Source organism: Rissa tridactyla, chromosome 9 (assembly GCF_028500815.1).
Source record: "Rissa tridactyla isolate bRisTri1 chromosome 9, bRisTri1.patW.cur.20221130, whole genome shotgun sequence".
NCBI classification, from domain to species: Eukaryota; Metazoa; Chordata; class Aves; order Charadriiformes; family Laridae; genus Rissa; species Rissa tridactyla.
The window spans coordinates 38,765,137-38,793,102 of NC_071474.1; the positions used below are offsets into that span (position 1 = coordinate 38,765,137).

General features: G+C 47.7%; 1 protein-coding gene across 11 annotated transcripts; it reads left to right on the plus strand.

Annotated features, from left to right (window-relative positions):
• Positions 1 to 433: 433 nt before the first annotated feature.
• TMEM255A (transmembrane protein 255A) lies at positions 434 to 27,924 on the plus strand. Of its 11 annotated transcripts, none has more exons than XM_054213523.1 (10): positions 434 to 607; positions 4,958 to 5,100; positions 9,483 to 9,545; positions 14,981 to 15,070; positions 16,938 to 17,000; positions 18,058 to 18,146; positions 20,865 to 21,027; positions 22,369 to 22,512; positions 24,795 to 24,883; positions 25,211 to 27,924. In XM_054213523.1, exons 1-10 carry the CDS (start codon positions 550 to 552, stop codon positions 25,494 to 25,496), a joined length of 1,188 nt encoding a protein of 395 aa, XP_054069498.1. In that variant the 5' UTR covers positions 434 to 549; the 3' UTR covers positions 25,497 to 27,924. The 11 variants fall into 11 exon arrangements, with proteins under 11 accessions (XP_054069498.1, XP_054069500.1, XP_054069508.1 ...); XM_054213525.1 differs by having other exon boundaries at positions 20,868 to 21,027; XM_054213533.1 differs by lacking the exon at positions 24,795 to 24,883 and adding an exon at positions 25,033 to 25,084 and having other exon boundaries at positions 25,211 to 25,401.
• The last annotated feature ends 42 nt before the right edge of the window (positions 27,925 to 27,966 follow it).

The window sequence follows — 27,966 nt, forward strand, 5'->3', positions numbered from 1 at the left end:
GTGCCAGGGAGATGTTTGGTGAAGGACAGAATGGCCTGGAGCCGGGGGGCGGGAGGTGGAGTGGGAGCTGCTGGGGTGCAAAGGGTCTGGGGAAAAGACGGGGAGACCCAGCAGCAGGGAGGTGCGGGGGCAACACAGCGCCGGGAACATCCCGGGGATGGGTCAGGATCTCTATTCCTCCCCTCCTAAAAAAACCACTCAGGACGACGGTCACTCCGCCGGTTTCCATCAGAACGGCACCAGCTCCGTGTGCGGCCCTGGAACCCCACAGGGCTGCGGGGGGTGAGCGGTGATTTGGGAGGGAACGGCACGCATCCACCACCTTTCCCTTTCCCGCTGGGACCCGCAGGCCCCGCCGCGGACCCGCCCCCGGCCCGGGCCCCGCCGCCGGGCGGGGGCAGCGGGCGGGCGGCGCGGTGGCGTGCGGTGCGGTGCGGTGCGGTGCGGCCCCGCCGCTGCCGCCCCAGCGCGCAGGCGCTGCCGGGGCTCTGTCCGCCGCCGTGGCCCGGCGGGCTGCGGCGGGGAGCGGGGACCGGCGGCGGCGGCAGCATGCGGCAGTCCCTGACTCAGCAGCGCCCGGGCGGCGTGGCCCTGCCCGACTCCGTGGGTAAGTGCCGCGGGTGGGGTGAGAGTCCCCGTCGGGCCGGGAGGATGCGGCCATTTTGGGCGGTGGGTACGCGGGGGTGTCGCCGCCCGGACCGGACCGGACCCCCGCCGCCCCCCCCGGCCCCCTCCCCGGCCCGTTCAGGCGCGGTGTCATCCGCAGGAGGACGGTCCCTCTTCCCCCCCCCCTCCCCTCCCCGCCCCGGGGCCGCGGCGGAGACCCCCGTGGGGCGTCCCGCTGCCCGGGCTGAGGCGGCCGCCGCCCCCCCCCCCCGCAGCCCCCCGGGTCGCGCAGCATCCTTGGGAGCGGGGACGGAGAGCAGCGCTCCTGCTCCTCCCTCATCAGGTCAGAGAATCCCGCGTACCGCTCCGCGCCGGCTGCTCGTTGCGATTTCCCCAGCCATCCAAGCAGGAGATGAGGCCCCCCGACGCCTGCGGACCCCCTCCCGCGGGCCTGCCGGCGGGGCCCGTAATTAGAGTGCGGTTTGGGTCACGCTAACGCTTTTTTAGCAGAGAAGTGGAGCAAAAGGAGAAGGGCTGGGAAGGAGAACGGCTCGGTGCTATTTGCCCCCCGTTCTCCTCGGGTAAAAGTTGAAGCTGGCTTCCTCGGACTGCTTTGCGCTTTTTCTTCGCTTGTGGTTTTTTCCCCCCAAAGAACAAGATGGAGAAGTTGGTGCTGTTTCTGTGCCATCTTCTCTGTTTCCTTCTGATAATCAGGAAAAAAACTTGAGTAAATCAGGGGCAGTACAAAGATAGGGATTATTGCAAACTTTTAAAGTAATCTGGAAAAACCTGCTACAACCTTGTTTTTAGAGTGGGCTTACATATGGGAACTATAATAAGAGGGTGTTTCTGAGGCTTAAGATAAAAGCGATCTTTCTGAAGCCTGTCCAAATTCTGAGTGCCATTTTAGCAAAAGAAATAGCCAGAATATAGACAACATTAATTTCTGTACATCTTCCTCACAGAGTTAAGCACAGTGTTTCAAACCACCTTGTGTACTCACATTGAGGTGATCGCTGCAAGTATTGAGATACCTGGTTTGGGTAAATCATGGAGAAAAGGCTATTGCTGCCTCTTAAAAGCAGAGATAGCAAAGCTGTTGTAGCTCCATTTCTGTGTGTAAAGCTGTACGAAACTCAGTAGCAAAGAGGAAGATGATCTAATGGGGAATGCTTTCTGCAAGAATTAATGTTGAGAGAGGATTTTGCCAGGGCAGCCCTTCAGCAGCTAGCAGGGAAGATACTGAGTGTGAGTCCGTGTATGCTGAAGCAGCTGCAGGCATCCTTACAGAAGTATAAAACCACTTTCTCAATATACACGTAACAAAATGTGTTTTCAGAGGAAGAAAAAATGGAATTAGTGTCCCAGTACAGAGCTGAAGTGGAGGTAATCACCTTATCTCTTCAGTATCGCATCTCTCTCCAATATCAAGTTGAAGGATTGTGGTTGGTTTCTTGGTTTTGTCAGGACTTGGAATAAAAGCATTTGGCTTTTTTGTGGTGGTGTTTGGTTTTTGGGTGGGTTTTTTGGGGGGGGTTTTGGTGAGGAATATTACGAGGAATATTGAAAACCTTTCAGAAGTTTTCTAGTTGGAAACCTTTTGTTTCACTTCTGTATGGTGTGTTGGTGTGTGCCAGTTGTGAGCTGGGAAACAACGTAGAAACGTAAGAGGGGAAAACGTGGTGGTTCTGAAAGAAGCTCAGGATCCATGAACAGTGTTTCAAGCGGCTTCTTTTAGAGTGTTTTCCTGCAGAAATGCTATTACAAAAAAACTCCAGGTTTGAGGAAAATAGCACATTTTGCAGGTTTTTTCATTGTAACTTTTTGAAGCATCCCTGATGGAAATGCAGGAATTCCTGTTTGTGTGTGTCAAGGCGATGCTCGTGTATCCACGAGGCTCGCTCAGATGTGCTCCGCAGGGTGGTTTTTACACGGCACACAAACATCTGCGCGCCCACACAGCCTAGCTGGAAAGAGTTTAAGCTGTGTAAGGAACATATGGCTCGTTTGACTTATCTTCTGCTCATTTGCCAGCCAAACTATAGCAGTAATCAGAAGTTTGGTAATCTACCATGTGTGTAAGCAAGGTGGGTTCATTCTTTGTTTCCTTCAGAATTAATCTATGTAAGAAGTAGCTATTTTTTCTCCGGTTTCTAAGGTTTTGCTCAGCTAAACCTTTGGTCCCAGTACTTCGGAACTTTCTGATATTTATGTGACACTTGCATTTAAATGATCACATTGGAACTGGAGCATGGCACGAACTATAGTATTGGGGAGGCAATTCATACAGAATGGCCTAACATCTTGATGAATTTTGAATGCTTTAGAAGTCTAGATTTTGTATTATTAGCTTATTTGGCACATTTAGGAAAATAAAAAGATTAACCCCAAATGCAACCTGCAGCAAACAGTTGGGTACCTTTATCTCCATCCTGAAAAAAAATGGCATGAAACTGATAATATATCCGGTCTGGATCTTAGGGTTCTCTAGGAGTTATTTAATTTTATTTTGTTTGAAATTAGTAACTGTCTAGCTACTCATTCCAGTTAAGGACTAAACTAGTTGTCAGGATCCTTGTTCTTAGACCCAGTGATGTCCCAGCAGTGTGGTCACAGCTGTGCTCCAGGACACAAGCAGAAGTCTTGTGGATGGAGAGCTTTCCTTCCAGAGACACTGGTCAGTCAGAAAGGATGTGGCTGTTCTTGATAAACCTCCCTTGCCTTCCATCTTCTTGTGTTGGGGCTTCTAAGCCCCAAGTTTAGGACTTGTCTGTGATTTCAGGCTCATCTGCTTGGTGTGGGTGAAATGATCCAGTCCCTGAATTTCCCCAGTCTGGAAATGATCCAGAGCCCCAGGGAGCACTCATGCCAGCAGCGCGGCTGGTGGGTCGGGTTGGGGCGGGTGCGGAGGAGCAGCGGGGAGCTGCTGCCCTTTTCCCTGCGGAGAGCTGTCCCTGCGTAAGAAGGGAGATAATTTGTACTGGTGTGTGCCCACATGGCTGCGTCGGTGTAGCTGTTAGGGTGAAGAGATCTCTCTAGCTGTGCTGCAAATACGCACAGACCCTAAAGAAGGGCCAGGGGGCACCTGGGGCGTACATCATCAAGACAGAAAGCTGCACAGCGAGGCCTGATGCGCTCCTCTCTCTGGAGCATTTGGACAAGGAGGTTGTGCTTGTGCTTGTGCTTGGCTGAGTCTTTCCTCCCAGCCTGTCTGCAGGTATTTTATCTCGCCACGTGCAGGCTGTCAGGGAGCCCCTGAACCCCTCAGGTGGGGGTTCCTAACGTGGTTTGCTTTAGGGCATACGCTCACTGATGGTGGAAGCAGCTCCTTGCTCTTGCGTCACGTCCCTGCCCTGGTCTGAAATGCTCTGAGAAGTGCGGGTAGCACGAACATCACTTGGGGGAGCCTCTGGGGTGGGAAATACCTTTGCCTGCTCTCAGGACGTGTTGGAGAGCCCTAGGCTGCGGGGATGAGATTCAAGGTGGCCCCTGCAGCCCACAGTGTGGCAGGGGACCGTTAGAGTGCCTTAATCCTACCAGCTGCTCTCGTGGGTGCTGAGTTATGTCTACATAACATATGAAATATAATCAAAAGGACTGTTCCACACAGTGAAGTAAAGATGGGAGAGCACACACTGAACAAATACGTCTAAAGATGCTGAGCGTAACATCGCAGCCAGCTTTCCTCTTGGCTGATGGAATCACTATTTTATATTTATGTTCATTTGGGAGATCTATAAATATATAAAAGGAAAAAAAAAACATAATCAGGCAGCTGTAGATGAGTTTTACTAATCCACAAATTCATTATTCAAGAATCTAAAAATACCTAGTCCTTGCTGAAAGTAGAGGATGATACTACAGGAGGAGAAGTGGCTGTTACTGGTGATGTCTCATTTACATGGAAAATTGTGGATGCCGTATGATATGATTACAGCCAAGATTTCCCTGCTCAAAACAAGTAGCATACCATATGGTTATTTAGCTTGATATAAGTAGACAGATCAGAAAATATATAAATGCCTAATGGTAATATTTCTTATTAGCTCAATTTCCCCAGGAGCTGGGAGGCTCCAATGTATCCAAACAAGCTTTGCAAAGTTGCAGTTCTTAAGGCTGTCTTCATCTACGTCAGAGCAATGATAAGTAAATGTGAATTCAGATGCCCTAGAAACGCTTGATAAAGCATGTTAGTGAAGGTGAAAAGTGACAGCCAAAACCAAAAATATTCTCAAGTTAGAAGAAAGAAAATTCACCACGATGCGGTTGGCGGTGGGAGGAGAATTTTGCGGTACCGTGACTGTCCCCAGATGGAATCAGCAAATTCTGTTGTGTGTGTGTGTGTTTTTAGGGTCGTTCAATAGAAGAAAAAGAAATTCCCTCTACGTAACTGTGACTCTGCTCATTGTGTCAGTATTAATTCTAACGGTGGGCCTAGCTGCTACAACAAGAACCCAAAATGTGACTGTTGGAGGTTATTACCCAGGGGTTATTGTAAGTATAGAACTCCTAGGTAGGTCTAGAAAACTTATTGCCTACAAAGTCCCTTGTAATGCTGCAAATGTTATAAAGGGTGATCTTGTCCTGAATATTATGCTCAGCTACTTCATTGCCATTTGATTTATTTGTTTTTTTTATTATTTTGCACCTGCTGCTCATTCCCATGCGAAAATCCCATCCAAGTGGCAGCTTCCTCTGAGCTTAGACAATAACATGCTTTTGAGATCACGGTGAGAGAGATAAATAGGTCTTGTGTCAGTCAAAGCAACCTGAGAACTTCTTTGTTTGCGTACATCACATTAACCCCAGGCAGAAGTAAGGTGAGGGAGGACTGTAGGTGCCAAGAACAGTTGAGAGACCAGGTCTTGAACATTCATGTGAACTCATGGTCATCAAGTTCACTTGCAGAAGTGTTTAACGATTCAGAGTCCCTGAATAAGAAGCACGTTAGCAATAGCTATGGCAGCTTGCCAGGGGAGCTTGCACATCAAAGCAGCTAGCACATCCATTTCTTCTGTTTTGTTATCAATGGATGAAAATGGGAAAGGACAATCTTGTAGCTTCAAATGGCTCAATTTAGAGAAGTCCACTGGTGCCCAGCCTTCTTGCCAGTAGATGTATAACCTCCTGCAGAAGCATAAGGAGCAAGTACATCATACCCCTCCCAGCAGGAGCAGAGGTCTAACGTGAGCTGGAAGGCAAGTCTTGGTCTGTTCCTGCACATGTCTGAGACACACTCAAAAAGAAGCACAAAAAGGACTGATGTGCAGGCAATTTAGGTGTCTTAGCAGGTTGAATGTAGCTGCAGCCCCCAGCTAGAGGCTCCTGGTGTGGCAGTTGTGGAGTGCTCTGCTTTTAGGTTTGGAGCCTCGAAGCTGGAGGCTTAAAGCCATCCCAGATAACTAGGTGGAGACTTGTTCTTGCCTTACTGCAGATTGATTTATTTGCCACACATTGCTGATCTCGGGGAGGTTTGTACTTCTCTGTGGACAAGCTCTTCTGTGACTGAAGAAAGGCCTTCTATAGCCATTAGTGTGGAACATTGTTACAGACTTTTGGGCCTCTTTTGCTTTAGGATTGATTTTCTGGCCTGTCCCAGTAACTCCTGCATTTAGGCCTGATCTTTTTTAAAGAGAAGTATAGAAGGAAGGTGCTGAGGAAGGTGACAGGCTGGCTTTAAACTCTCCGCACTTAACCCACACTCCGTCAGCCTGAGGTGAACCTCATGCTTCAGAGCAGGTCCTGCAGTCTGATGCAGATGGGTAGAGCCTGTTGTTCGTGTCCCCTTGACATCTCCCGTGCTATTTATGCTCCAGGAACATCAGCATCGCTTACGCTTTTGTAAGACTCAGTCTACTCAAGGAATTAATGAATTCCTGGACTTGGGAAGGGTGTTGAGTTACTTTATTCAGAGGCACCCTCACAGTTGTCTTTGTTGCCAAATTCCCCCCCTGTTAGTTCGTCAGTCCGCTGTGTGGAAATGTGTGACGACCTCGCCTGTCCCCCTGCACAGGAAAACATTTCAGTTTGCTGCTGGATGCTTCAGCAGGTGCTTAAAATAGCTGATGTTTCGTAACAATCTGGGATTTCTCCCTTTACTGTGGAAAAAGGACTTGCTGTGGCGCATGAGTACTCGGTGAGTTGTCCCCGAGCAGGTGGCTTCCACAGACCTGAAGAAGCAGGTCCTTGCAGGTCTTGTCATCCAGATCTTCACACAAAGATGTCTCATTTGCTGCCATGCCTAATGCACCGTTCTTTCCTCCTTTAACTTGTGTGTCCTTGGGCAAACACCATTTGTGCAAGGAGGAAACAGGCAAAGAAGTGGCTGTCTAATGTGAGGGATTATCTTCCCAGGCCTCTGCTCCCAAGGAAGGATAGAACCGGGCACTAGAGACCTTCCACGCATCAGTGGGATTTTGTTTGCTTGGGTTTTTTGGGGGTTTTGTCTGTTTTATTTTCCCAAACAGTGCAGTTCCTCCTTGACACAACTGGACAAGCTGAAGCAGAGGGTGCAATGACATGTCCTATAGTCAGGCTGCCTTCACCCTCCTCCACGACCACCGACACCTCCACGACCATGTCTGTGAACAGGCTGTGCCTCTGTGGGAAATATCCTCACCTGTGGCTGGATGACTGAGGTGGGCCTGGGAAGCCCAGAGTGTAAGAGTGATGCTCAGCAGACAAGAGTGATGATGGGGTACAGAGGGCAAGCATCCTTGTGAGGCTCTGTGGGATACATGTGTAGTCTCCAAGCTATACCAGCTTCCAGCATCTGTGTAAATGATTGACCTTTCTTAGGCTTTGACTGGCCAAACCTCTTCCACAGTGGTTCCTTCTCAAGTGTGTTGGCCTGGAGCTTTACTCTGGAAAAGCACGTTCATTTTGTGTCCTGCCCTCCTTTCAGACAGACATCCCAGCACATCATATCCACCAGCAAATAAGTGATGCAATTGATACAGATTACTGAGATCTCTTTGTCCCATCCATCTGGTCCCATCCCAACCAGAAGAATGACTGGTTTTCCTGTTAATGCAATGTGAATTCCCATTAATTACTGAGAATCCACTGATTTACTTGGTCTTTACCTGTTGGATGTACAGACTTGCTCTAATTTCTTCTTTTTGAATTATCTTAAATTATCTTAAGATTTCACCTTTTGGTTTGAGACTGCTCTGAAGCACCACATGGACATTTCTCTTAAACTTGTTGGATCAAGCTCCAAGGGCACAAAACATTTTTCTCGAACATTTGCCTTAGGTGTGTGTTGCCACATAACTTTCTTGCTGCTAAACATCACCAGAGTGAAAATAATGCCTGTATCCATATCACTCTTAATGCCTGGATCTCCCAGGTTTTGGGCTTGGAATTAAGCTGTAAAACTCCTGTTGCTTGGGGAAGGTGGGAATTGTTGCTTGCCCAAGCCGAGCAAAATAATAAGCCCAGAAGTGCCGGCAGATCAGTTTGGGGCAGTTCAGCAGTGCCCCTGGCTCTGCCCTGCTGCCCCAGTGTTAAGCAGCACCTGGCTTCAGTGCTGTGCGTCCCACCGTGATAGTTTGTCCCTGCTGTGGGGACAACGGTCTCCGAGAGCTCAGAGCGCAAGGCAGGTAGCTGGAATCGGCTGCTCCACTTTAATCCCCACCGTTTGAGCCAGCAGCCCTTGCTGCCTGCGGCACTGCATCAAATGTTACCGGGCTTAGGCAGAGCAGGGCAAGAGTAAGCCCAACTTCTCATCGTGTTTGTGTCTGCTAATCTCTGCGCGTGCCTCTGATTGTTAGTTTCGGATTTATTAAAACTTTTTTTTTTTTTCTGTTCTTGCATCTTAAAATATCGATTCCAGATTAGTTGACTCATTCTTGAATCACTGCAGCCTGTATCGTGCTTTATTCTGCTTCCTGAGGAGTTGGCCGGTTATTTGGCATTCTCACCCAGATCTTCACTGCCCCCCTAGTCTATTGACTGGATTTGTACCTGCTTAATATGACCAGTCCAACGGTAGGACTTTTCCGGCATTTCTCATTTTGCCGACCCATAGAAGGGAAGTTGGATATGCTCTATACCAGTCAAAGACTTTTCTCACTATGGCATAGAAGTACTTCTGCATCTCCTCCTGTGGTCCATGGCTCCTGGTTGAAGTCCCTGTTTCTGGCCTGGCTGAGATGTGCTCTGTCCTAGAAACTTCTATTTAGTGTAGCTAAATAGCTCAAGGCTACGGAGAAAGGAGGTGGGAAATCGCACTCCTGGCTGACTTCGCTGAGCTGAAATAAGAACAATGTTGTCAGTTATGGCAGCAAGAAAACATGCTTTTGCTGGAGTGGCTTATTCTGTTGGCTGGGCTGGCGTGAGCTTTTCTGGTAGAAGACACTGGTTAGTGCATCCTCACCCCTAGAAATAAGGGAGGAATAGAAGGTGGCAGCAAACTGCTAAATCTTCCTGAGTATAATTCTCCCTTATTTCATAGTTCACATCAAGAAACTCTGAGTTGAAAACCTTGGTGAGGTTCCGAAAGCCTAGTCCTGCAGATTCTAGTGATGCGGTCTTCCTAGGTTTGCATCTGGAGGCTCCTGAGTGTTTGTAGGGTTATTCCAAGACAGCAATGTATATCCTCATCCACCAGCCATTGCTCAGCATCACTGGGGAGGGGCTGGAATTCAGATCTCATCCTTTTGGTTTCCGCACATGCTTTTAGTGTCATATAAGGGATACACTTGATAGTTCCTGCTAGTGAGAGACTCCACTGATTCCTTGCTGAAGGAAGAGTGCTCCCACATCCGCAGTATGTTCTTTTGCTGCTTCTGGATTTAATTGTGTTCTGTCTGTATGTAAAATATGTTGGATATTGTCCTGATCTAAATGCTAACAATATGTTGTTTTTTCAGCTTGGTTTTGGGTCGTTTCTTGGAATAATTGGATCAAACTTGATAGAAAACAAAAGGCAAATGGTAAGTTCATTATAAAAACTTTTAAAAAAGAATGACATTAACTAAAATTTTGTATGTAAATAGTATTACTGGTTTTCCTAACTTTTCCAGGGTAGTGTTACATACCTCTTGAGAACTAGGGATGATTTCTGGCAGCCCAGGAGAACAAGGCTCTTAACCCTGATACTTTTAAACTGAAGAAAACAAAATGCTCAAGGAGGCACAAAGTGACTATATACAGCCTCATTGAACTCAGTGGGATTTTTTTAAAGGGCTTGAAATAGAGTGTTTGGAGTTTTCAGGATAGTCAGTGCTTCACTTTCTGTTCCAAGCAAAGGACAGAGAGGTGTAGCAGCAGGTTGTGTAATGGCCAGCCCAGAGACTGGAGGTGAAAGCCCTTAGAGGGCTCAGCAGAAAGTCCTTCCTGAGGACAGGGGTGCTCAGAGCTCTCTGCTCTAGATACGTCTAGAGAAAAAGTCACTTGAGATATTGACATGATGAAAAGCATGAATCCTGGTGTGATTGAAAAGCAACCACCTCCTCCAGTGTTGCTGGCTTACATACGTGTTGCTGGTCCTTGTTTCCAAACTCCTTTTCAAGTAGGTTTTCAACCAAGAAACTTTTGCAGGTTGTAAAGTATCAGTTGGGGACCTGAGAAGCACAGAAGACGCTGGCTAGACCAGATGTGTGGATCACAGTGCTCTCTGGTTCCCTTCTCACGCTGCGAGGAGGCTTTTGCGTGCTGGGACTGGGCAGCCACTGTCTAGGCAGGCCTCTGGTGTCCCATCCCATGGGATCAACGTTCAGAAGAGAGCAGGTGGGCAGGGAACATGCAGATAGCACAAACCATATGAGACCAGCGCTGCTGATACGATAGGATCACAACTGAGCTTGTGCTCAGGTGGGAGGGGGGTCTCTCTGTGCAGTGGGGACAGAGCTGGCCCAGATTACCCGCTTTGGCAAGCACAGGAGACTTGTGTGGACTTGGCTGGTTCTCTGACAGCCCCTAAACATGTCTTGCAGATGCTATTTAACAACCCCCTTGTCTTCCTGCCTGTGCCATGAAGGTAGGGGCTGTAGTGCTTGGAGGTGTCAGTAACAGGGCTTAGGGTGGGGGAAGTCTTTTGGGAGAATTTAGCAAAAGGCATGGGGAGAGACAGATCAAAAGAATTTGGTATGTGATGCGGTCCTGGCAGGCTATCGAGCTCAGTCTTTCCTAGCCCGTTTGTTCTGCTTGCCGCACATGGCTGGCTAGAGGTAGCCTGTGGGCAGGTACAGGCCAGCTCCCGGTGCACCCTGTGGACATGCCTGCCTCCGCTTGGCTCTCCCGGAGTGGCTGCAGTCCCCCTCCCCGCTGCTTGCCCCATGGTCTGGCAGCGAGACCCCTCCAGCCTTGGCTGCACAGGGCCAAGGGGGATCGTGCTGGCTCTGCAGCCTGTCCCGCTGGCCCAGTGCCGATGCCTGCTCTTGGTGGGATGGAGCTGCCTCTGCGGGGGGGCTCAGGGATCAGATTAGCGGGGGGTGCTGCTGGCCAAGAGTAAGGCATGTTTGCCAAACTGCAGAGGGAGTTGGGAGAAATTCCTGCTTGTCCTAATCCAGAGGCTGGGCTGGGCTGCCTTGCCCTTTGCTTTGCCAGCAGTGTGCTCGCTGCAGAGCCGGAGGGAGAGAGTGAGGCAGGCCCTGTGGGAGAGGAAAACTGCCTTTCCCACAGGCAGACAGGGTGCGGGGCAGGTGGGCTTCCCAGTGGATATTTTTTGTTGTTTTCACCCTGGCTCTGCAAGAGCAGCGTGTCCTGTTCTTTCTGTCCTAGCAGGGTTTCCAATCCTCTTGCTCATCGAGTATTAGCAGGGTGTCAGGGTCTGGTTGAGCAATGGCCATATTATGTCAGTCCTGCGTTCTTCACAGGGGTGCCCGTGAGTGACAGCGTGGCTCTGACTTGACTTGTTTGTTTATTCTGAAGAGCTCTGGGTAGCCCATGTTTATTCTTTTCATCTCTCTATCATTTTGTGTCCTAAAAAACACGCATGACCCAGCTTTGCAGGGATTGCGTCACTGCTGCCTCAGCTGGCAGCTACCGTGTCTCTGCTCTGACCACAGAGGGAACATGCAGTAGCTGTCACTTATTGTCCCCATGCTTTAGTCGCTTCTCCTCCTTGCCCAGGAGCACTTCACTGTGGCAGCTGTGTCCATTACATGTTTCCATAATACCACTCTCAGTGCAGGATTATTCCTTTTTTTTATATTCTGTGAGCTTCCCCAGTGTCCTAGTTTGCTAAAAGGCAGTCTTGGTGTCGCTCGTTACACGCTTGCTCCTCAGTGATGGCAAGAAGAGCTAAAAACAGCTTCTGCTGCCATGTTCCGTGCGTGTTTCTGCCCATAAGCTGGCTGGGGAGCATGAGGAGTCGAGCAAGCCGATGTGGCTGACGGGGAGAGCGAACCTGAAGCAGCCCTCCACTTCTCTCCAGCCTGCCGACAGGAATAGACACCTCTTGTTTTTCCCACCCGAGCGTATTGGCTTTCACACCGTGCGTCCGCACCTCCCACTTGTCAAAGTGAGGGAGAGCTTTCGTGCCCGCGGGGAGGGCAGCTGCCCAACAGTGCTGCCGGCAGCTCCGACGTACACCCCAGCTGCCCGCTCAGCAGTTTTCAAGTGAGGAGTCAGCATTTTACGTGCCTTTGTGACAGTCAGCTGTGCCATGGAAAAATAGTACCCGCTAGCTTCACAGCCCATGTGTCGCTGGACCGCGACCTAAAGGGAACCTCAGCCCGGAACGCTCCTGCACTCTCCGAACCCAGTCTGTCTTTTCTCGTCCGAATGCTACTCTGTGTGGCTGACTCTGGCAGGATTTAGATGAGCAAAGACCAAATCACTAAATGTTACACGGCTCTTAAGAGGGACTTCTGCTTGCTACAGTGACAGTATTGTCAACTGCAGATCAAAAATCTTGTTGGCAAATCATGAGATTAGTTGAAAACCATGGGATTTTTAACATGAATTTGTATGTTTTTATTTGCTGTTTGGTTTTTCTTTATCATAAATTCTCAGTGTTTGGTTTTTCAGGCTTTTCTTTCTCCAGCTGAGAGGCAGGAAGCTCTGTATAAATAAAGTGAGCAAACCCATTTCTAACACCAGATCCTTATATCCTAGTAGGGCTGTTATGAAAGTATCATCATTGACCTTGTATTATTTTAAATAACTACATTAGCAGCTCCTATCTGCAAGCAGGGGCGACCGATAAGTACCTAACTGTGTATATTTAGTGTTTGGCTCGCTTCCCATCTCCAAGGGTCATGCTATTTAGGGAGACTATCCTTTTCGTGTATGTATGAAACAAAGTACAGAGAAAAACTAAACTTGCTACAAAATAACCTAAGCCATAAACCCCATTTTTTTTCCACCAAAAGCGTAGGAAGTTGTGCTTTCTCCCCTTGTGTGGTTTCACTGGTTGTGGTAGTGAAACGCTGTGGCTGCTGTAGTGGGTGGTGCAAGCTGTGATCCACGTGTGGAGATGGTGTGGGTCTGAGTCGGGGGGAATGCAGTGTTTACAGCTGACAAAAACAGGGTCCTGGCATAGGACCTAATCCTGTAAAACTTGTCACCTGCTGCCATCTGCAAGTGCTTTGTGGCACAGCATGTAATATTCCAGTACTGGCTTGTTACTAGTGACCGTGACTTGTTTGTATGGTCGTTGGGTTAATTTCACAGTCTGCTCTGCCTGCTGCTGCAGTTTTTATTTGCAGTCGGACAGTGTGCATCTTGAATACCTGCCTCATCTAGAAAACCATTTTATTTTCTCTCATTTTGAAGCTAACTGAAGTAAGCAATTTTACAGGGACCATTTCCACAGTCCCAGGTGAGCCCTCCAGCATCTCCTCTCGTTGCTCAGGCTGACCTGGCCTGCACGTGCATGTTGCTGGAGGAAGGTCTGTTTTCAGTGAGGGAGGTTTAGGTAAAAACGCTGCGATTAACCTAAAAATCCTGAGATACTTTAAAAATACATATAGGATCCCTCTGGCTTGTGTTTGCCAAGGGGTTTGGCTTGTCTTTCTGAGAACTGGATCCTTGTACGGTGGCAGGAACCAAGGTTTTGGAGCAAACGTAGCACCTGGCGCTTTAAAACAAACATGCCCGTGCTGGGAGACCCAAGATAGCTGCCAGTCCTAGCCAAGCTAACTGTTAATCTTGTATTTGTGATATTAGTGATTTTTACTATTGCTCCAAGCTCCCAATGACCAGATTCACATTTGTACTTGTGGAACAGTAGTTTTTAACAGCTGCCAGCGACCGATACTTGAAGGCTATGATCGCTGGAGTGGAAAAGTACCAGGGAAAAACCCACGAAATCTTTCAGTTCTTTAAATGGAAATACTGCGGTTCCTTAAGCTACCTTAAGCTACTGCTGCCTTTGTGAACCTGCCTGTTTGAGTGCCACGCTTGCCCTCCCTCCATGGCCCTGTCGATATCCCCCATGTGCTTTACCGAGGGGGACTGGGATCGGCATTGGGAGCTCTGTGTGTGATGAGCTGGTCTGGAGCCTGCTGGCAGCGGCTGAGCTGCTGCTCGGGAGCGAGGAGTCATGTCGGCACTTGCGCACGTGGTTCCCCAAACTGAGCGCTGGCACTTTAGGCAGAGGAGGTGTTTAAAGTGGTGTAGTGGGTGTGGAGACTTTGTTTCTCACAGCTGGGTGGGGGTATGAGTGTTTCTGCTTTACCTTCTGAGTGCTTTCACCCTAATTTTAAGAATGGGCAGGATGGGGTCAGTGGAAGTGGATCAGACCTGTCTGACTCCCCTCCTGGAGCTGAAGGTGGAGATCTCTCTCCCTGCAGGCTTGGAGGGGTCCCGTGGGCTGTTCTCACCACAGCCCGGCACTGAGGAGCCCGGCCAGGCTGCTGTGAGGGTGTACAACACCCGTGGCGTAGGCTGGTCACCTGTCTTCTGGTCTCATGGCTTTGTGCTTATGCCTGCGTGAAAGTGTTGTTTCCTGAAGGCACATTCCCAGCAGAGAGGTTCACACACAGGAGCCTCCTGTGCCCTCAACAGCCTGGGAAGCATCCACAGGAGCCGCTCTCCACAGCGCTCCGGGATGGGGAGAGATAAACACCCCTCCTTTCTCTCCAGGGAAGAGTTAAGGACAGCGGTAGCCAGAAGAGGAGGTGTATCCTCAGCCTAAGTTTAGCACTTTGGAGTCATGGAAAAACTTGCATTACAACAGTCCCCAGAGAAACAATCTGGCACAGCACCACTGCTCCTGCCGCCTTGCAGGAGCAGACGCTCTCCTTTGAGATGCACATCCCGTTGCCTTCAATGAGACCAGGCTGTGCGGCCCGGGCAAACATTTGGGTCATTGATTGCTTGAGGGCTTATTGACTGTGGTTTACGTTATCCTTCTGGAGAGGGCACGAAACGCTCGGTTGTGGAGAGGCAGATGATACTTTGCTTTGTTTTCCTTTCTCAGCTGGTTGCATCGATCGTCTTCATCAGCTTTGGCGTCATTGCTGCGTTCTGCTGTGCCATAGTAGACGGTGTCTTTGCTGCCAGACACATAGTAAGTGCTTCCAGGAAAACACAGGTCCTGTAATGCTTTTACTCTAGGAAAACAGGTGATGGTGTCCGTAATCCTGTATCAGGCCACATGAAACCCTGTGAATATATGTCATGTGCTGAATGCTGTTTTAAATCATAAACTTTAGAAAAATGTATCAGCTTTTCAAAAATATTTTGAAATTAGCAGCAAGCCTTAAGATCTTAAAACTTCCCTTTAGGTTTTTTTGTGTATGCTTTATGTGTTTACCAAGTCTCAAAATTATAAGATGTAACGTGAATTACAGCTGTTGCCAAGGGGCAATATATGAGCAGTAACACCTGTGGTATTTTAAAAGTTAGCAGAGGTAGTTCTTAGTGCTGGTTGAACCATTGGATGTTGTAGTTGAATGAAGCAATTTGATATGAAGCTCATTAAAACGTTACAGTATAAACAGGAAGCACTTGCAGTAGGTTCTCAGTTTCCATTTGATGACTTAAAAGTACAAGGTACTGCTGTCACGACAGCTGTCACTGCTGGGACAGTGGGATATGCAAAAGCTTCAGTTATTAGTATAGAAATTAAAAAACACAATTCCATTTCAACTTTTTAATTGACATTTGTAACTGCAAACAGATTTTTGTCTTGCAACTCTGCAGTTTGATGACTTTTTTTGAAATTTTTGGCAAAATGGGATTAAAAAGGTTTGTTTGTGATCGGAATGGAAAGGAATTTCAGAAGGTCAGAATTACCCATGAAGTGGAAGCTCCCCGTGTCAGCTGGCTTGTTATTTTCCTTGCGAAGCCAGCTCCCCTTTCCTGGCCCTGAGCGTTGCGATGGTGGAAAGGCAGCTGGACGGCAGGCGTTGGTGACGGAGCAAAGGGCAGCTCCGCTCAGCTGCGTGATAGGTCTCCGTCTGTCGGGATGCAACCGGCAAGTCTTGGCCATCTCTGACCCCCCGCTTCTGAGGGCACATGAAGCATTAGCTTTGTTAAAAAGGTGGAGCTCCTTCGACTCCTGATCCTGGCCATGTGGGTCTGAGCCCCGCAGACATGCTCTGGGATGTTTAGATGCTGACCTCATGGGTCGGGTGATGGCATGAGCTGGCACCTCCTCCCGGCTGGCCGCGGGGATATCTGCCTGTCTGAGGCAGCCAGAGCTGAGCCGTTGGGATGACAAGGGCTCTGGTTTCTGCCTCTTAATGGACGGCCGTGCTTTCACCGCTTCACCCCCTGACAGCCCTAAAATGTCACTGTCGTGCTGGAGACGTGCTCCTGTCACGCTAGCACATAGCGTTCCCCCTGTCGCCTGCTGCTGCCCTGCCACCCCGAGCTTCGGATCAGACGCCCAGAGAGCAAGTCCTGCTGCTCCTGGGAAGGGCTCGCTGGTGCGGATACACACCCAGCGTGGCTGTCCCTGAGGTTGTGCCCTGGGGACCAGGCTGCATCAAAGTGAAACGTTAACGCATGTTTGCAGGCTGAGCCGTCCTCCAGAGCTTTCCCACAAGTCACTCAAGAGCCCAGAAAGGCGAATTTGCCAACAATTTAGTGAGAAATTGTTAATGATTCAGTATGAAGAACCCTCGGAAACACGTCAGGCAGCCCTGGGATGTGTCTGGGGGGATGAGGAATGAATCATTCCATTCGGGGCGGCCGCCCTCACCCAAACAAGCCCAGCTGAAGAGCCTGCTCTTCCCATGCTAGCTGCAACAAATACCTGCCTCCAGGACCAGGGTTAAGCATCACGTGGGGCTCAGGGGGGCTGCCCTGGGTGGGGATGTTGCAGAACAGCCACAGTGTTGAGGAGCTGATGCGAGAACAGGGTCTCTCTAAAGCCCAGCCCTTTTCCCCAGACCAGCGGGCTGATTTTGATTTCGCTTTTTCATCGGCAGGATCTGAGGCCACTGTATGCGGGGCGATGTCAGTACTACTCCAAGAGCACGACCCCACCTGAGGTGAGAGTGGGTTCGGCTGTGTTGTCTCCATGAATGGGACAGCTTCATGGTGCAGGTGGAGGAACCTGCTGCCAGGCTGCTGCTCCAATGTCCTGGAGGTCTGCGAAGCGAGGAGGGGATGGGGAGGCTGGGCCTGGGGCAGGAACAAGGTGCCGGGAGGACTCAGGCAGTGAATTCCTCCATACTGTCGTGTTAGCGGGTGGAGAGGAGGGGATGGCACATAGGAAAATACACCAGTTTCTCTAGATCTTCAGCTGCACATTCATTACAGGAGCAGGGTGGTGGGTTAAGAGTTAGGACAGCAGTAATTTCTGTGGATACGAGAAACATACACCAGCCTCCGCACCGCTGCTGTCTATTGCCTTCTCCAAAGAGGAGACAGACATTCCTGCCACGTACCGATAGTGTGTGTGGACATCTTTGGCTGCCTTTGCTGTGTCCTGAGAGTCTCTCTCAGATTTCCTCACAAGTGACCAAGTAGTTTTGAATAACCACTGTATTCCAACTTAAAATGCCTGCTTGAGGTGCAAAGTAAGTACTACACAGTGGCATAGGTGGGGTCCATTCTCTTTTCAGAGAGACAGCTCTCTGTCTTTCTGCTTTCAGCAGTAGCTTTCAGCTCACCGTCCACATGAGCTACACACAGACAGACAATTAACCGCTTTAGTCAGTTATTCATCAATATGGGAATCTTGCATTCGGTTTGTATCATCCTATTGACGGCTCCTTGCTCTGAGTTGCTGTGTGGTGAGGAGTGTTAGTTCAGCAAGGTCATGGCTGCTTCTAAGAGTTGCGCAATGCCCTTCCCAGGCAGGCATGTGCTTATCTAGGACTTCCCCATGGTAAAAGGAAACACTGGTCTGTTCTAGTCTAGTGCGCCTTTATTCCAGTGTAACTGTGTACTTTGTATGAGCTGTGCTGCAAGATAAGGAAACAAAAATAAGCCTGGGGCTAATCTGGGGATCAGCGCAAAATCTACATGTCGACTGGGCCAAATAGCAGCAGCAACCATGTTTGGTGATTATGTCCTTTATGTATTTTTTCTGGATTCACACAGGCAATCTGTCACCCACAGCGCCGTGCACCCTGCACACCGAAAATAAAGACCAACACCTGCTTCTGCTGTGACCTGTACAACTGTGGAAAGTGAGTAAGCTTAAAAATACCATTCCCTGCCGTGGGAAGGGTGAGGAGTGGCCATGCTGGTTTGCAGGTGTCTGAAGGGCTAGGACAGGGCAGGAGCAAAGTATCGGTTAATGACAGCTATTGTAGGAACAGATCTTAAGCTGTGGCTGCTAGCCAAAGGACTCCCAGGCAAAATAACGATGAAGTGAAGGGATGTATGAAATACACTAAAGCAATCCCAGCTATGGGTAAGCACGCTCCAGGCCAGCCTGGCTGGAAAAACGAAGAGGGTGTGAGTTTCCATTATTTCCATACTTGATGCCTTCCCCAGGTTTTCCCCTATTGAATGTCCCTTGTCCTGACGCCTTCCTTCTCTGTTGGCACTGCTTGTTCCCTGGGTTTTATTTTGTTTTAGAAGATTGAAGGCGTAAAAACTGGGACACTGTTCTTCCTCAGCTTGTCACCGTTTCGTTCCCCACCCTGCTAACAGGGATGAGGGTTCACAGGCTGGTTCCACCTGCGTGTTCGTAAATCAGCGTCCTCTCTGCCCAGTGAATATCTTTCATGGCCACGAGAGGTTGGAAGATGTACCAGCACTGTGCAAAGATGAGTCAGAAGGGCGGTTACCAATCGAGAACCACTGCATAGTGATCGCACCGTCATTAGATCTGGTACTCTGCCTAAGCCAACTTAATTTACAGCATGCTCTGCTTACACCATTTGGAGTCTCTAATGTGTGTCAGCAAGCAATTACTAAATTGATTTTTTTTTTTTTTTTTTTTTTAGTGCTGGCTTTTGCCTAGGGCTGTTTCAGGCTTAGCATTTCGCACAGTGCCTAGTTGGGCTCGTCCCCACTTAAATCATTGACTGTGGTGGAGGAAGATCAGAAGCTGCTGCTGGGAGAGGGTGGTTCTGCGTGCTGGGAAGGGTAATGCCTGGTCTCTGTAGGACTTTGTTTCTGTGGAAGCCACTGGAGAAGGGTGAAGCTCACTCTTCCCTTTGACAGTTTACAGAACACGATCCCTTTTTACTAGCTGAAGAGAGCAATATACAGAGAAGTGATGGGAATAGAAAAACTTGTAACTTTTTTTTTTCTTTCTTTTCCCCCCAGTCAGGCTGGTTCAGGGTCCTGCCTCTGACCCATTTTCACCTCTCTGATATAAGATATCGGTTGTTACCATCTCAGTCTTGCTTAGTACCACACAAGTGTTGTGCACTGAGGAGGTGCTGCGTCGTTTGGGATCTCAGTAAGAAAGGCACGGACACTCAAGGCTGGTTTGGTCACAGATTATGTAAAGGATGGAAATGATAGAAAAAGTGACAGCGGTCTTGCATCCCTCCTGGTGCTGGGAACCCTGGCTGTGGCAGCGTCGGAGCCCCTTGCCGTTGACGAGTACATGCTGTACTTATCTGTACAATGCTGAATGCTCTCAGTGGTACACCAAAGCGTGCTGAGAGCTTTACACTCTCAAAGATCTCCATAGGAACGGGCCCTTGCAAACAGTACATACAGGTTGCATTGTTAAAGGTGGTCACGGTGTGTGCTCAGGTTATACAGAGGTTGTGTGGGCTAACATACAGGTCTTTACAACCTGTGGTTACGCTCTGCCTCGATTCTGCTTGAAATCCCTGTCTCCTCATTGCAGTGTCTTCTGCAGTGGCCTGCTAGAACACGATATGGAAAAAAGGAAAAGAGGAAACTGAAATGGAGTAATGAGGGAAGGAGGGTGGCTCTTGTGAAAGGGGGCAGGTTCCTGCAGGCCTTGCAGAATCTGCTGGGGAGCTGAGCCTGGATCTCCTGCTGCTTGGCCTTAAATATGATCTTATTCTTCCCCATTTCCTCAAAGCCCTTGTGCAGTTTGAGCTTAACTCCATGTGTGAGCTGGGAGATAAGTCATTTGTAAGCCCTTAGTATTGTTTGGCCCTGATAAACATGTTGTTTTTAAGGGGAATTTGCTGTATCCCACTACATCTGGTAAGCTATGCTGAAGGGCCCATTCCCCTAAGCAGCGGTCAGAGAGAAGTCATTACTGGAGAGACTACAGCCCACATGTTGCAGGAGCTGCTCTTCCCTTTCCAAAATAATGACCTGAGTGGATTTGACTGACTTTTCTCCATCTCTTTTCTGCATGTGGAAAAGATTAAAAAAGTGATCAGAAAGACCTCTCTCTGCCTGGGTCCCAGGGGTCCTGCCAGCCCGTGCCATTGCAGGGCCACCGAGGCCGGGCAGCTGGAGCAGGGCAGCTGAGTTGGACGTGTTTTGTGTCCAAGCCCCGCGGTGCCAGGAGGCCAGCCGTGCCACCCCGTGCCTGTTCTACCCAGCTGCTCTTGTGCCTGTGCGGAGCAGCCAGCCCTGCCCTGGCGGCAGCTGCCACTCCTCGGGGCACGGGCTGATTCCCCTGGGTACTTCCCAGACCAGTTTGTCCTTGGGAAACCTCCAGCACCTCTGTGGAGATTTCAGATGATAGAAATAAGAGGCAGATTCAGACTCAAGGTCATTTGTGCATTTGCAGGACTTGGTTGTTTCACAACAGATCAAGCCGCCTTCTGCCATTGTCATGCAGGGAGATCTCGGATGCTGCAAGCATGGGATCTACCAGGCTTTAACTCCACTCCCTCAGCAGTTAGGTCCAGGTTGTTATTAAATTACAGAATGCATCTTACTGTCCAGCAGAAGTACTTAGGTTTTATGATGTGCGGTGCATTTTTTTTATCATTGTTTTTTTTTTCCTAATCTAGCAGAGTAGAGATTTCTGGAGGCTACTATGAATACATCGATGTCAGCAGCTGCCAGGACATCATCCACCTTTACCACTTGCTTTGGTCAGCAACGATTCTGAACATAGTGGGGCTGTTCCTGGGGATCATTACAGCAGCGATACTTGGAGGCTTTAAAGACATGGTAAGATGGTACCAATTTCTCTGTGCATTAAATGAAATGCATCAGGCAAATTGCCTTTTAAAAGTAATCATGAAAGCAGCTATTGGTATTTCAGTGCAAATGATCTATGCATCACTGCAATCAGGCTGGAAAGAAGGGGACGAGATAACTGCAAGGAGAAAGTGGAGATGATTCACCTTTCTCATCTGATGTCATCGCCTGCACACAACTAGAAAAGATGAACAGAATGAGGAGATTGTATTTTCAAAAGGAACCTTCTCAGAGGTGCTGGCAATACCAGGATGAAAAAAAAAATAAGCTCTTTCTTAAAAATTGATCTTTCTTTTCATAGCATTGACCTTCTACAAGAAAATGTGTGGTGGTTGCTTGTGAATTGTTGATTTATATACTGATAGCAGTAGTAGGGTTCTGAGCTTTACAGACTGTTTAAGCAGCCCTGTTAGGCTGAAACTCTCCATCTAGTTTCTTCATGTTGCAGAATCTGAGAAGGTGAACTGGGGACCAAAACCGGGTGGAAGATTGCAGACTTCAGATAATGAAAAAAAAAAAATGCTGTTCTGACAATGTGAGCTTTCACATACCCTCACTAAACCAGGCTGCCTGTTACCTTCCATACGGTTTTGTTGTGCAGAGGACAAGTCAATGGGTAGAAATGAACATTCAACAGATAAATTTGGGGTTTTTTTTTAGTCTCTTGTGACTCATTCAGAATAATACAAAATGAGACACACAGAAAAGAGCACTTTTTGTCCTGGCAATACATTTTTCTTAGAAACAAATCTTGGGCCCTGCACTAAGGTGCTTTATTTCAGAGCTCTGAACTTTCCTACACTCTTTTCAGACTCACCAAGATCTTCCCAACCAAAACAGGAGATGCATTACCAGCTGTGTTTCATGGCCTTTTGAGAGTTGATGCACACCAGACACCCTGTAAACCTCTGCAAAAAAAAGATGTGTAGAAGTGTCTGTGAACAGCAGTACCAGAGGAGCTGAAATATGCTGATCTCAAAATGCACTGAATAACAGAGTAATCAGAATTAATGGATTCTTCCTCCTACGTGTGAGGATGCGATCTGAACAGTTGTGTTGTACTGGTGTGCGCTGGGCTATTGCCAGCTTGTGCCGTGGAATCTGAGATGAAACAAGGGGTGGCTGAGGAATGAAATGACCTCTGGACTCACTTGATGCCCAAGAGGGAACTGGACTGCCAGCTGCTAATGCGACAGAGTCAAGCTCTGAAGACGCACAGCGCTCCTTTAGATCGTTTCTGCTTTCCTGCAGCTGTCAGCTTTCTGTGACTTGGTTAGCAGCCTGAGAGTCTCTCTTTTTTTGTTTTCACAGACTCCTTCCCTCCCTACTCTGAACTGTACGGTTGAAAACGCACACCCTTCGGTCTCCTACTACTCAAGGCCACAAGTGACATCTTACAACACCTACTACCACAGCACTCCTCACCTGCCCCCCTACTCGGCATACGACTTTCAGGTAGGGAGCGTTACAGGATGTTTTCTTGTTTCGCAGCAAGGTTAAATCCAGCCGGTCTGCAGGACCTGTCTTCCCATCATTCACACAGTTTAATTTTCCTGTTCCTGCAGAGAATACCAAATCTTTCCTACTAGGCATCAGTCCGTGGCAGTGCTCTCTGTTACTAAGGCAGTGTTTTCCTGAAAGCTGTCCTTGAAGAGCAGGCAACAGAACCTGCTGGTAGAGGCCACATTAAAGATAGGCATCGCCTCTGGCTCCTGCAGTGCTCTGAGGGTAGAGGCAACGCGAGGTGCTCAGGTCCTGGTTTTTTTTAGGCCAACTGTTATGTCTGAGGGAAACAGATGAGCTTTTGGAAACAAGCTGTTTGAGCTCCTGAAGTCACATACTGGCTGAAAAGCTGTTCTGTTGTGGTTTTTTTCCACACGCTTCAGCTGGTCCCTGCAAACATCACCTCTGCTGTAATGCATCCCATCCTCTTCTGAGTTATGGAGCTGTGCCGTTGGGAACGGTGATTTCATGTGAACCTTGCTGTCAACATCAACTTTCACTTCTTGGAGCAGATGAGGACATTTCCTCCTCAGCTCATCTGTCAGGTGGATATTACCACAGTGGTGATGTTAACTTAACACATCATGCGTTTTCTTTGCAACCATCAGGGCTGGAAACTTTTTTTTATTAACAAGAGCTTAAGGTCTTGGACATAAACTAAGAGGTGTGCTCTGTGATACCCACCACCTCCCTCATCCGAGCCATGCATTAGAGGCAAAATGAATCTAAACCTTTCTGGTTTTACTGATAGAACCACTAGACAACGCTGTTGTGAGGGCTTCCTAGAAATATTTTAATACTTAATCAGAATTTCTAAGACATATACAGATTTGCGACTCATTTTTGAGATTAACGCAACTTGGGACAGTCGCTAGCGTTGTATAACTTTTTACAGTTACCAAAATGCCAACCTCAGGGCATACCAAACCAAGCTCTGCTGCAAAGTCCTCTTCTCAGCCGCTCGGCTGGTACGAAGCGCTGTGTAACAGGGGGTTTGTCTGCCCTGCAGCCACAGCGCCAGCGGAGAGCTCAGCACGGGTGGGTTTGCCCTGCTTTTCAGCCAGGAGTACTGCCGGGGCTCTGCTGACGCTGAGGGCTCGGGCGGGTGGCAGTCTCTGCGTCTCACTGCTGTGAGCACAGGGGTTGGCTGAGGAGCCAGCACAAAAGCTGGGCATTGGTTGAGGTAATCTAAATTTAAAATAGCCAAGTCTCTCAAATGCAATTCCGAGTCTGAGCCTTGCTTGTCTTCCAGGGAACTTGAGGGCTTGCATGAAAGCATGAGCTGGGGCCTCTGGCTGTGGAGACCCTCTCTTGCCTTGAGCCCTGCTCCAACCTGAGCAGTGTCCGTACCGCCCCGACACCTTCTCCCCTGGTACACCCTACAGCACACGGAGCCAGCCCAGCCTCGCCGCTCAAATCCCTTTCGAAGGCTGGGCTCCCTCTGATGCAAGAGTTGGCCAACTCAGTACTTCCCCCTCATCCCACGTGTCTTTCCCACGAAGAAAAACGCAGCACTCCAGAATTTCTAAGGAAGCTTGTGCCCCTGCAAGACGTGGCTTTCACACACAACTCCAAAACGGCAGACCCATCTTCCCAGGCATCAGCTTCGTTAACAAAGCCAGGCTGCTGCTTGCAGCCATGGCAGCACTTCTCCAGGACTTGTGGCTGAGGCAGCTGTGTGTAGGTGCTTGGTGACGGTGAAAATCCAGAGCTGCGTTTGCTAATGAGTGCTGGTACCACGTTGCCACGGCAGTGCCCTTCCAAAGGTCTTTGCAGTCCGGGGGCTCCCACCCATTGGGCTTTAGGTGAACTGAGGCGTGCTGGAAGAGCTGTTGGGTTGTTTGAAACAGGAACGGTTTGTGTGGCTTTCTGTGAGGTCCTCGATGAGCAGGCTGGGCTTTGGTGGGCTATAGATCCGCTTGATAAACCGCCACAGGTTGGTGTGAGGGGAGTGACGCAAAAAAGATGCTGGTTGAAAACAACCTCACGCTTCTCTCTCTGCCGGGAGTCCGGCCAGGCAGGTGTGGGATTTGCAGGCCAGCACCGTAGGACTCGAGGCCTTGGTAACGAAGGTATTTTGGAGAGCAGAAATTAATCTTCAGGCATGCACGAATTTGGTTTCTCCACCTTTTCAAGCTTTTTACTTAGTGAAGGAATAAATTATTTTGCTGTTGTTAATTTCTGGGGTTTTTTTATTTGTGATAAAAAGTTGTGTAAAAAGGCATTATCTGCAGCTTGTTCATTGTTGCTACTGGCTGATGTGTGGAAACCATCAGAGAGAGAGACTCATCGGTTTTCAGTTGTCCAGCCTCTGTGAAGTGTAGTAAGTATACAAAAGTCATGAGAACGAAATTGTTTGGGTTTGTTTTTTTTGTTGTGGTTTTTTTGTTTGGGTTTGTTTTTTTTTAAAAAAAACACCTTCTTCGGTTTCTGGTCTAAGAAGTCTCATTATGCAAAACTGTTACTTTACAGGCTGTGCTTACCCTGAATGCAACAAGTTATTTGAATACTTACTTGTACGTAGGTATGTTTTGCTGAAGTGAGCCTTGAAATGTTAATCTTGCACTGCTTGGTAATGAAGTATCGCTTTGCCAGGGCCCTCTACATTAAGCAGTGGTTACATTACAGCCTTCTTGCTGTCTCCCTGCAGCATTCCAGCGTGTTTCCAGCCTCCACTCCTTCTGGCCTCTCTGATGACCCCCAGTCAGTGTCACCATCTCCCAGCTATATGTGGTCCTCTAATGCGCCGCCTCGTTACTCGCCACCGTATTTTCCACCTTTTGAAAAGCCACCACCTTATACACCGTAATGAATGTGGGAAAGAAGAAGAAAAAATATTTGCCATTGAAATAATTGTGAACATTTTGTATTTATATTTCACTGTGGGAGGGAGCTGGAGGATAGATACAGAAGATAATTGCAAATACAAATGTTAGGTTGGACTGTTCTTTCTTGCGAGACTTACTTCAGAGGTTTAACAACAGATGTGAGGAAGGGGACATACTGCTGATGTTTTACAGTGCCAGTGAGTAGCAGGTGACCTAAATTTCAGCCTTCTTGTTTTACCGCGAGGTTCACGTAGTCCTTGTTTTTTAATAAAGCGATACAATGCAGATGATAGATTCTGGTCCGCCTTACTCCAACTTGTGCCAAGCTGAAGTAAGGGTAGCCAAGATCGATAGTTGCCGGAGAGTATCAGCCTGTTTAAGGTGAGGGTGCTTGCAGACAGCTTGACTTGATGCTTGTTTTGTTTGGCTTCAGGGCTCTGGTTGCTGGGATTTTTTGGGGCCGAAGAACCTGGCTCATGTCACTTGTTGGTTACAGCCTACACACTGGAAAAATCCTAGGGGGAACCACAACAGTGTCTGAAACTTAACGCTAATTAAAAAAGATAACGTCATAGGATATTTTCATGTATGTTTAGCATAACAATTGGAATACTGCTTTTTTTTTGAGGGGAAAAGCTTTAATAGGCAAGCTGGTTTTTATTTCAGAATGCTTCTTAAGATAGAAGGTGAAATGCAGTTGTCTCCCTCTGAATTCTGTGTAAGTAATGCTGAAGTCAAACAGTTTGGGTGGTTGCACTGCCTAAATCTTCCTTGTATTCCTATAAAGAGCATCAGGAACTGTCCACAAGTCACTAAAAACATTTATCTTTTTTTCCTTCTGTTTAGTTGGGATTTTTCTTTTAAGCTTGTACTTTTAACTTTTTTAATGGACTGAATGAACACCCTGAATAAGCACTGTTTTAGTAGCTGTATTATGGGCTGCAAATAAGGAATATCCACCACTAGTTCTCCAAGATGTAAGTCTCACGTGGCTAAAATTCAACACCCTGTAATATAGGATGAAACTGATAGAAATTTGCAATTATTGTTGTGACTTTCATTTAATCTTCAGCTGGTGACTGTGCTGATTGATCTAGATTCCAACAGATTTTTGCATGCATCCTGCATAACAAAAGAAGGTCAGCTTTGTTGTGTGACACACTGTCCTGTAAAGTGTGGTTCTACTCCAGGAAGTGATTTCAGATGACAGCGTTCAGATCTGAGCTGCTCAACCTGAGCGTTCTCAACTGCTTACTTCAGGGACAAAAATAAGGTATTGGCATTTTACTCCTTATTTCCTAAAGATTTAATTTCCTTGGCATCAGATTGTTGACACTAATCCTCAGTTGTCTGCCTTTATTTTCAACTGATGCAGACAAAAAGATACCTAAAAAGCTAAGTCTGGCTTTCAGAACCTACAAGTGGAATACATCCCAGGGGAAAAAAAAAAATAAATCCAGTTGGATTTTGAACTGTGGCATCTCTCTACTTTTAATCTGGAAAAAAAAAAATACTGTCAGAATGGAAAACAAACACTGAAGTCTCTGATCTCACTTTTCAAAGTATACCCACACTTCTTAATGCTGTTTTTAATCCTATGCATTTGCAAAGCCTTTAGGCTAGGCTATGTGTTCACCTTATCATTTCCACTGTCAAATACTAATCAGTATATTAATAAGCTAAAGGATGCTATTGTTTATCTAGAAGCAAGTGTAACTTTACTCCAGTAACAAAGAAAAATAAATGGCTGGAGAAGGGAATACAACTTGGGATTTAAAGCAGTAGTGTACGCAGAACATACCCTGGTGACTTTTTGTTTTACTATAGATTGTTGAAGTGCAGCTCCTGTAAATGTGCGTACTGGAAATAAATGTATATACTAGGCCTTCATCCATTTTATATTACATTTTCCTGAATTAAATCTTGATAAAGAGATCATGAGCAATTTCAAACTAGACAGTATGTCTCATGGTAAAACTCCCCCCAAAAACAGAATCAGAAGGGCACATTAATTTAATGTCAGAAAACATTTTATTGCTGCATCTTTGAAATAAAAGCTAACAGTCCTGTCCCGCTTCTGACAAACACACCCTGCCATTTGTGTCTGTCAGCTAAGGAGGGCTAGGACTATGGGACGCTACCGGACAGGACTAAGAAACTTATGAGGGGAACATAACTTGTGGCAGAGAAACAATTAGGAAATGATTGTGTCAGTGGTTTTGAGTTGTCAAATACTAAACCTAGAAAGTTATCCAAATTCTCTTTTTTTTTTTGGTAAGGAATATTTAAGCAAAAATTACATTGCTGCTTTAAATTCACTATAAGAGGACAAGTAAATTTTCACATTTAAAAAATTACCAGTGGGATTTTCTGTTGAATTACCTGTTTCCTTCTGCTTGAGTAAAACTAAGCGTCAATGTAAATGCAACATTCTGCACTGTATTCATCATTTCTTATGAGAATGTTAAGATTGTGACTCATATGTACCCTTTTATTACTTTACCAAAGTTAAATAAAATCGTGTGACTTTTGTAAACGTTTATAAATTGCATTTTACATTTTAGCAACTTTCCTGTTT

Bases quoted from the DNA above. Each gene is read 5' to 3' on its own strand.
- TMEM255A (XM_054213523.1), top strand. From the start codon at position 550: ATGCGGCAGTCCCTGACTCAGCAGCGCCCGGGCGGCGTGGCCCTGCCC. The intron at 9,546-14,980 runs GTAAGTTCATTA...TTCCTTTCTCAG, and splicing joins TAGAAAACAAAAGGCAAATG to CTGGTTGCATCGATCGTCTT. The intron at 24,884-25,210 runs GTAAGTATACAA...GTCTCCCTGCAG, and splicing joins TCCAGCCTCTGTGAAGTGTA to CATTCCAGCGTGTTTCCAGC.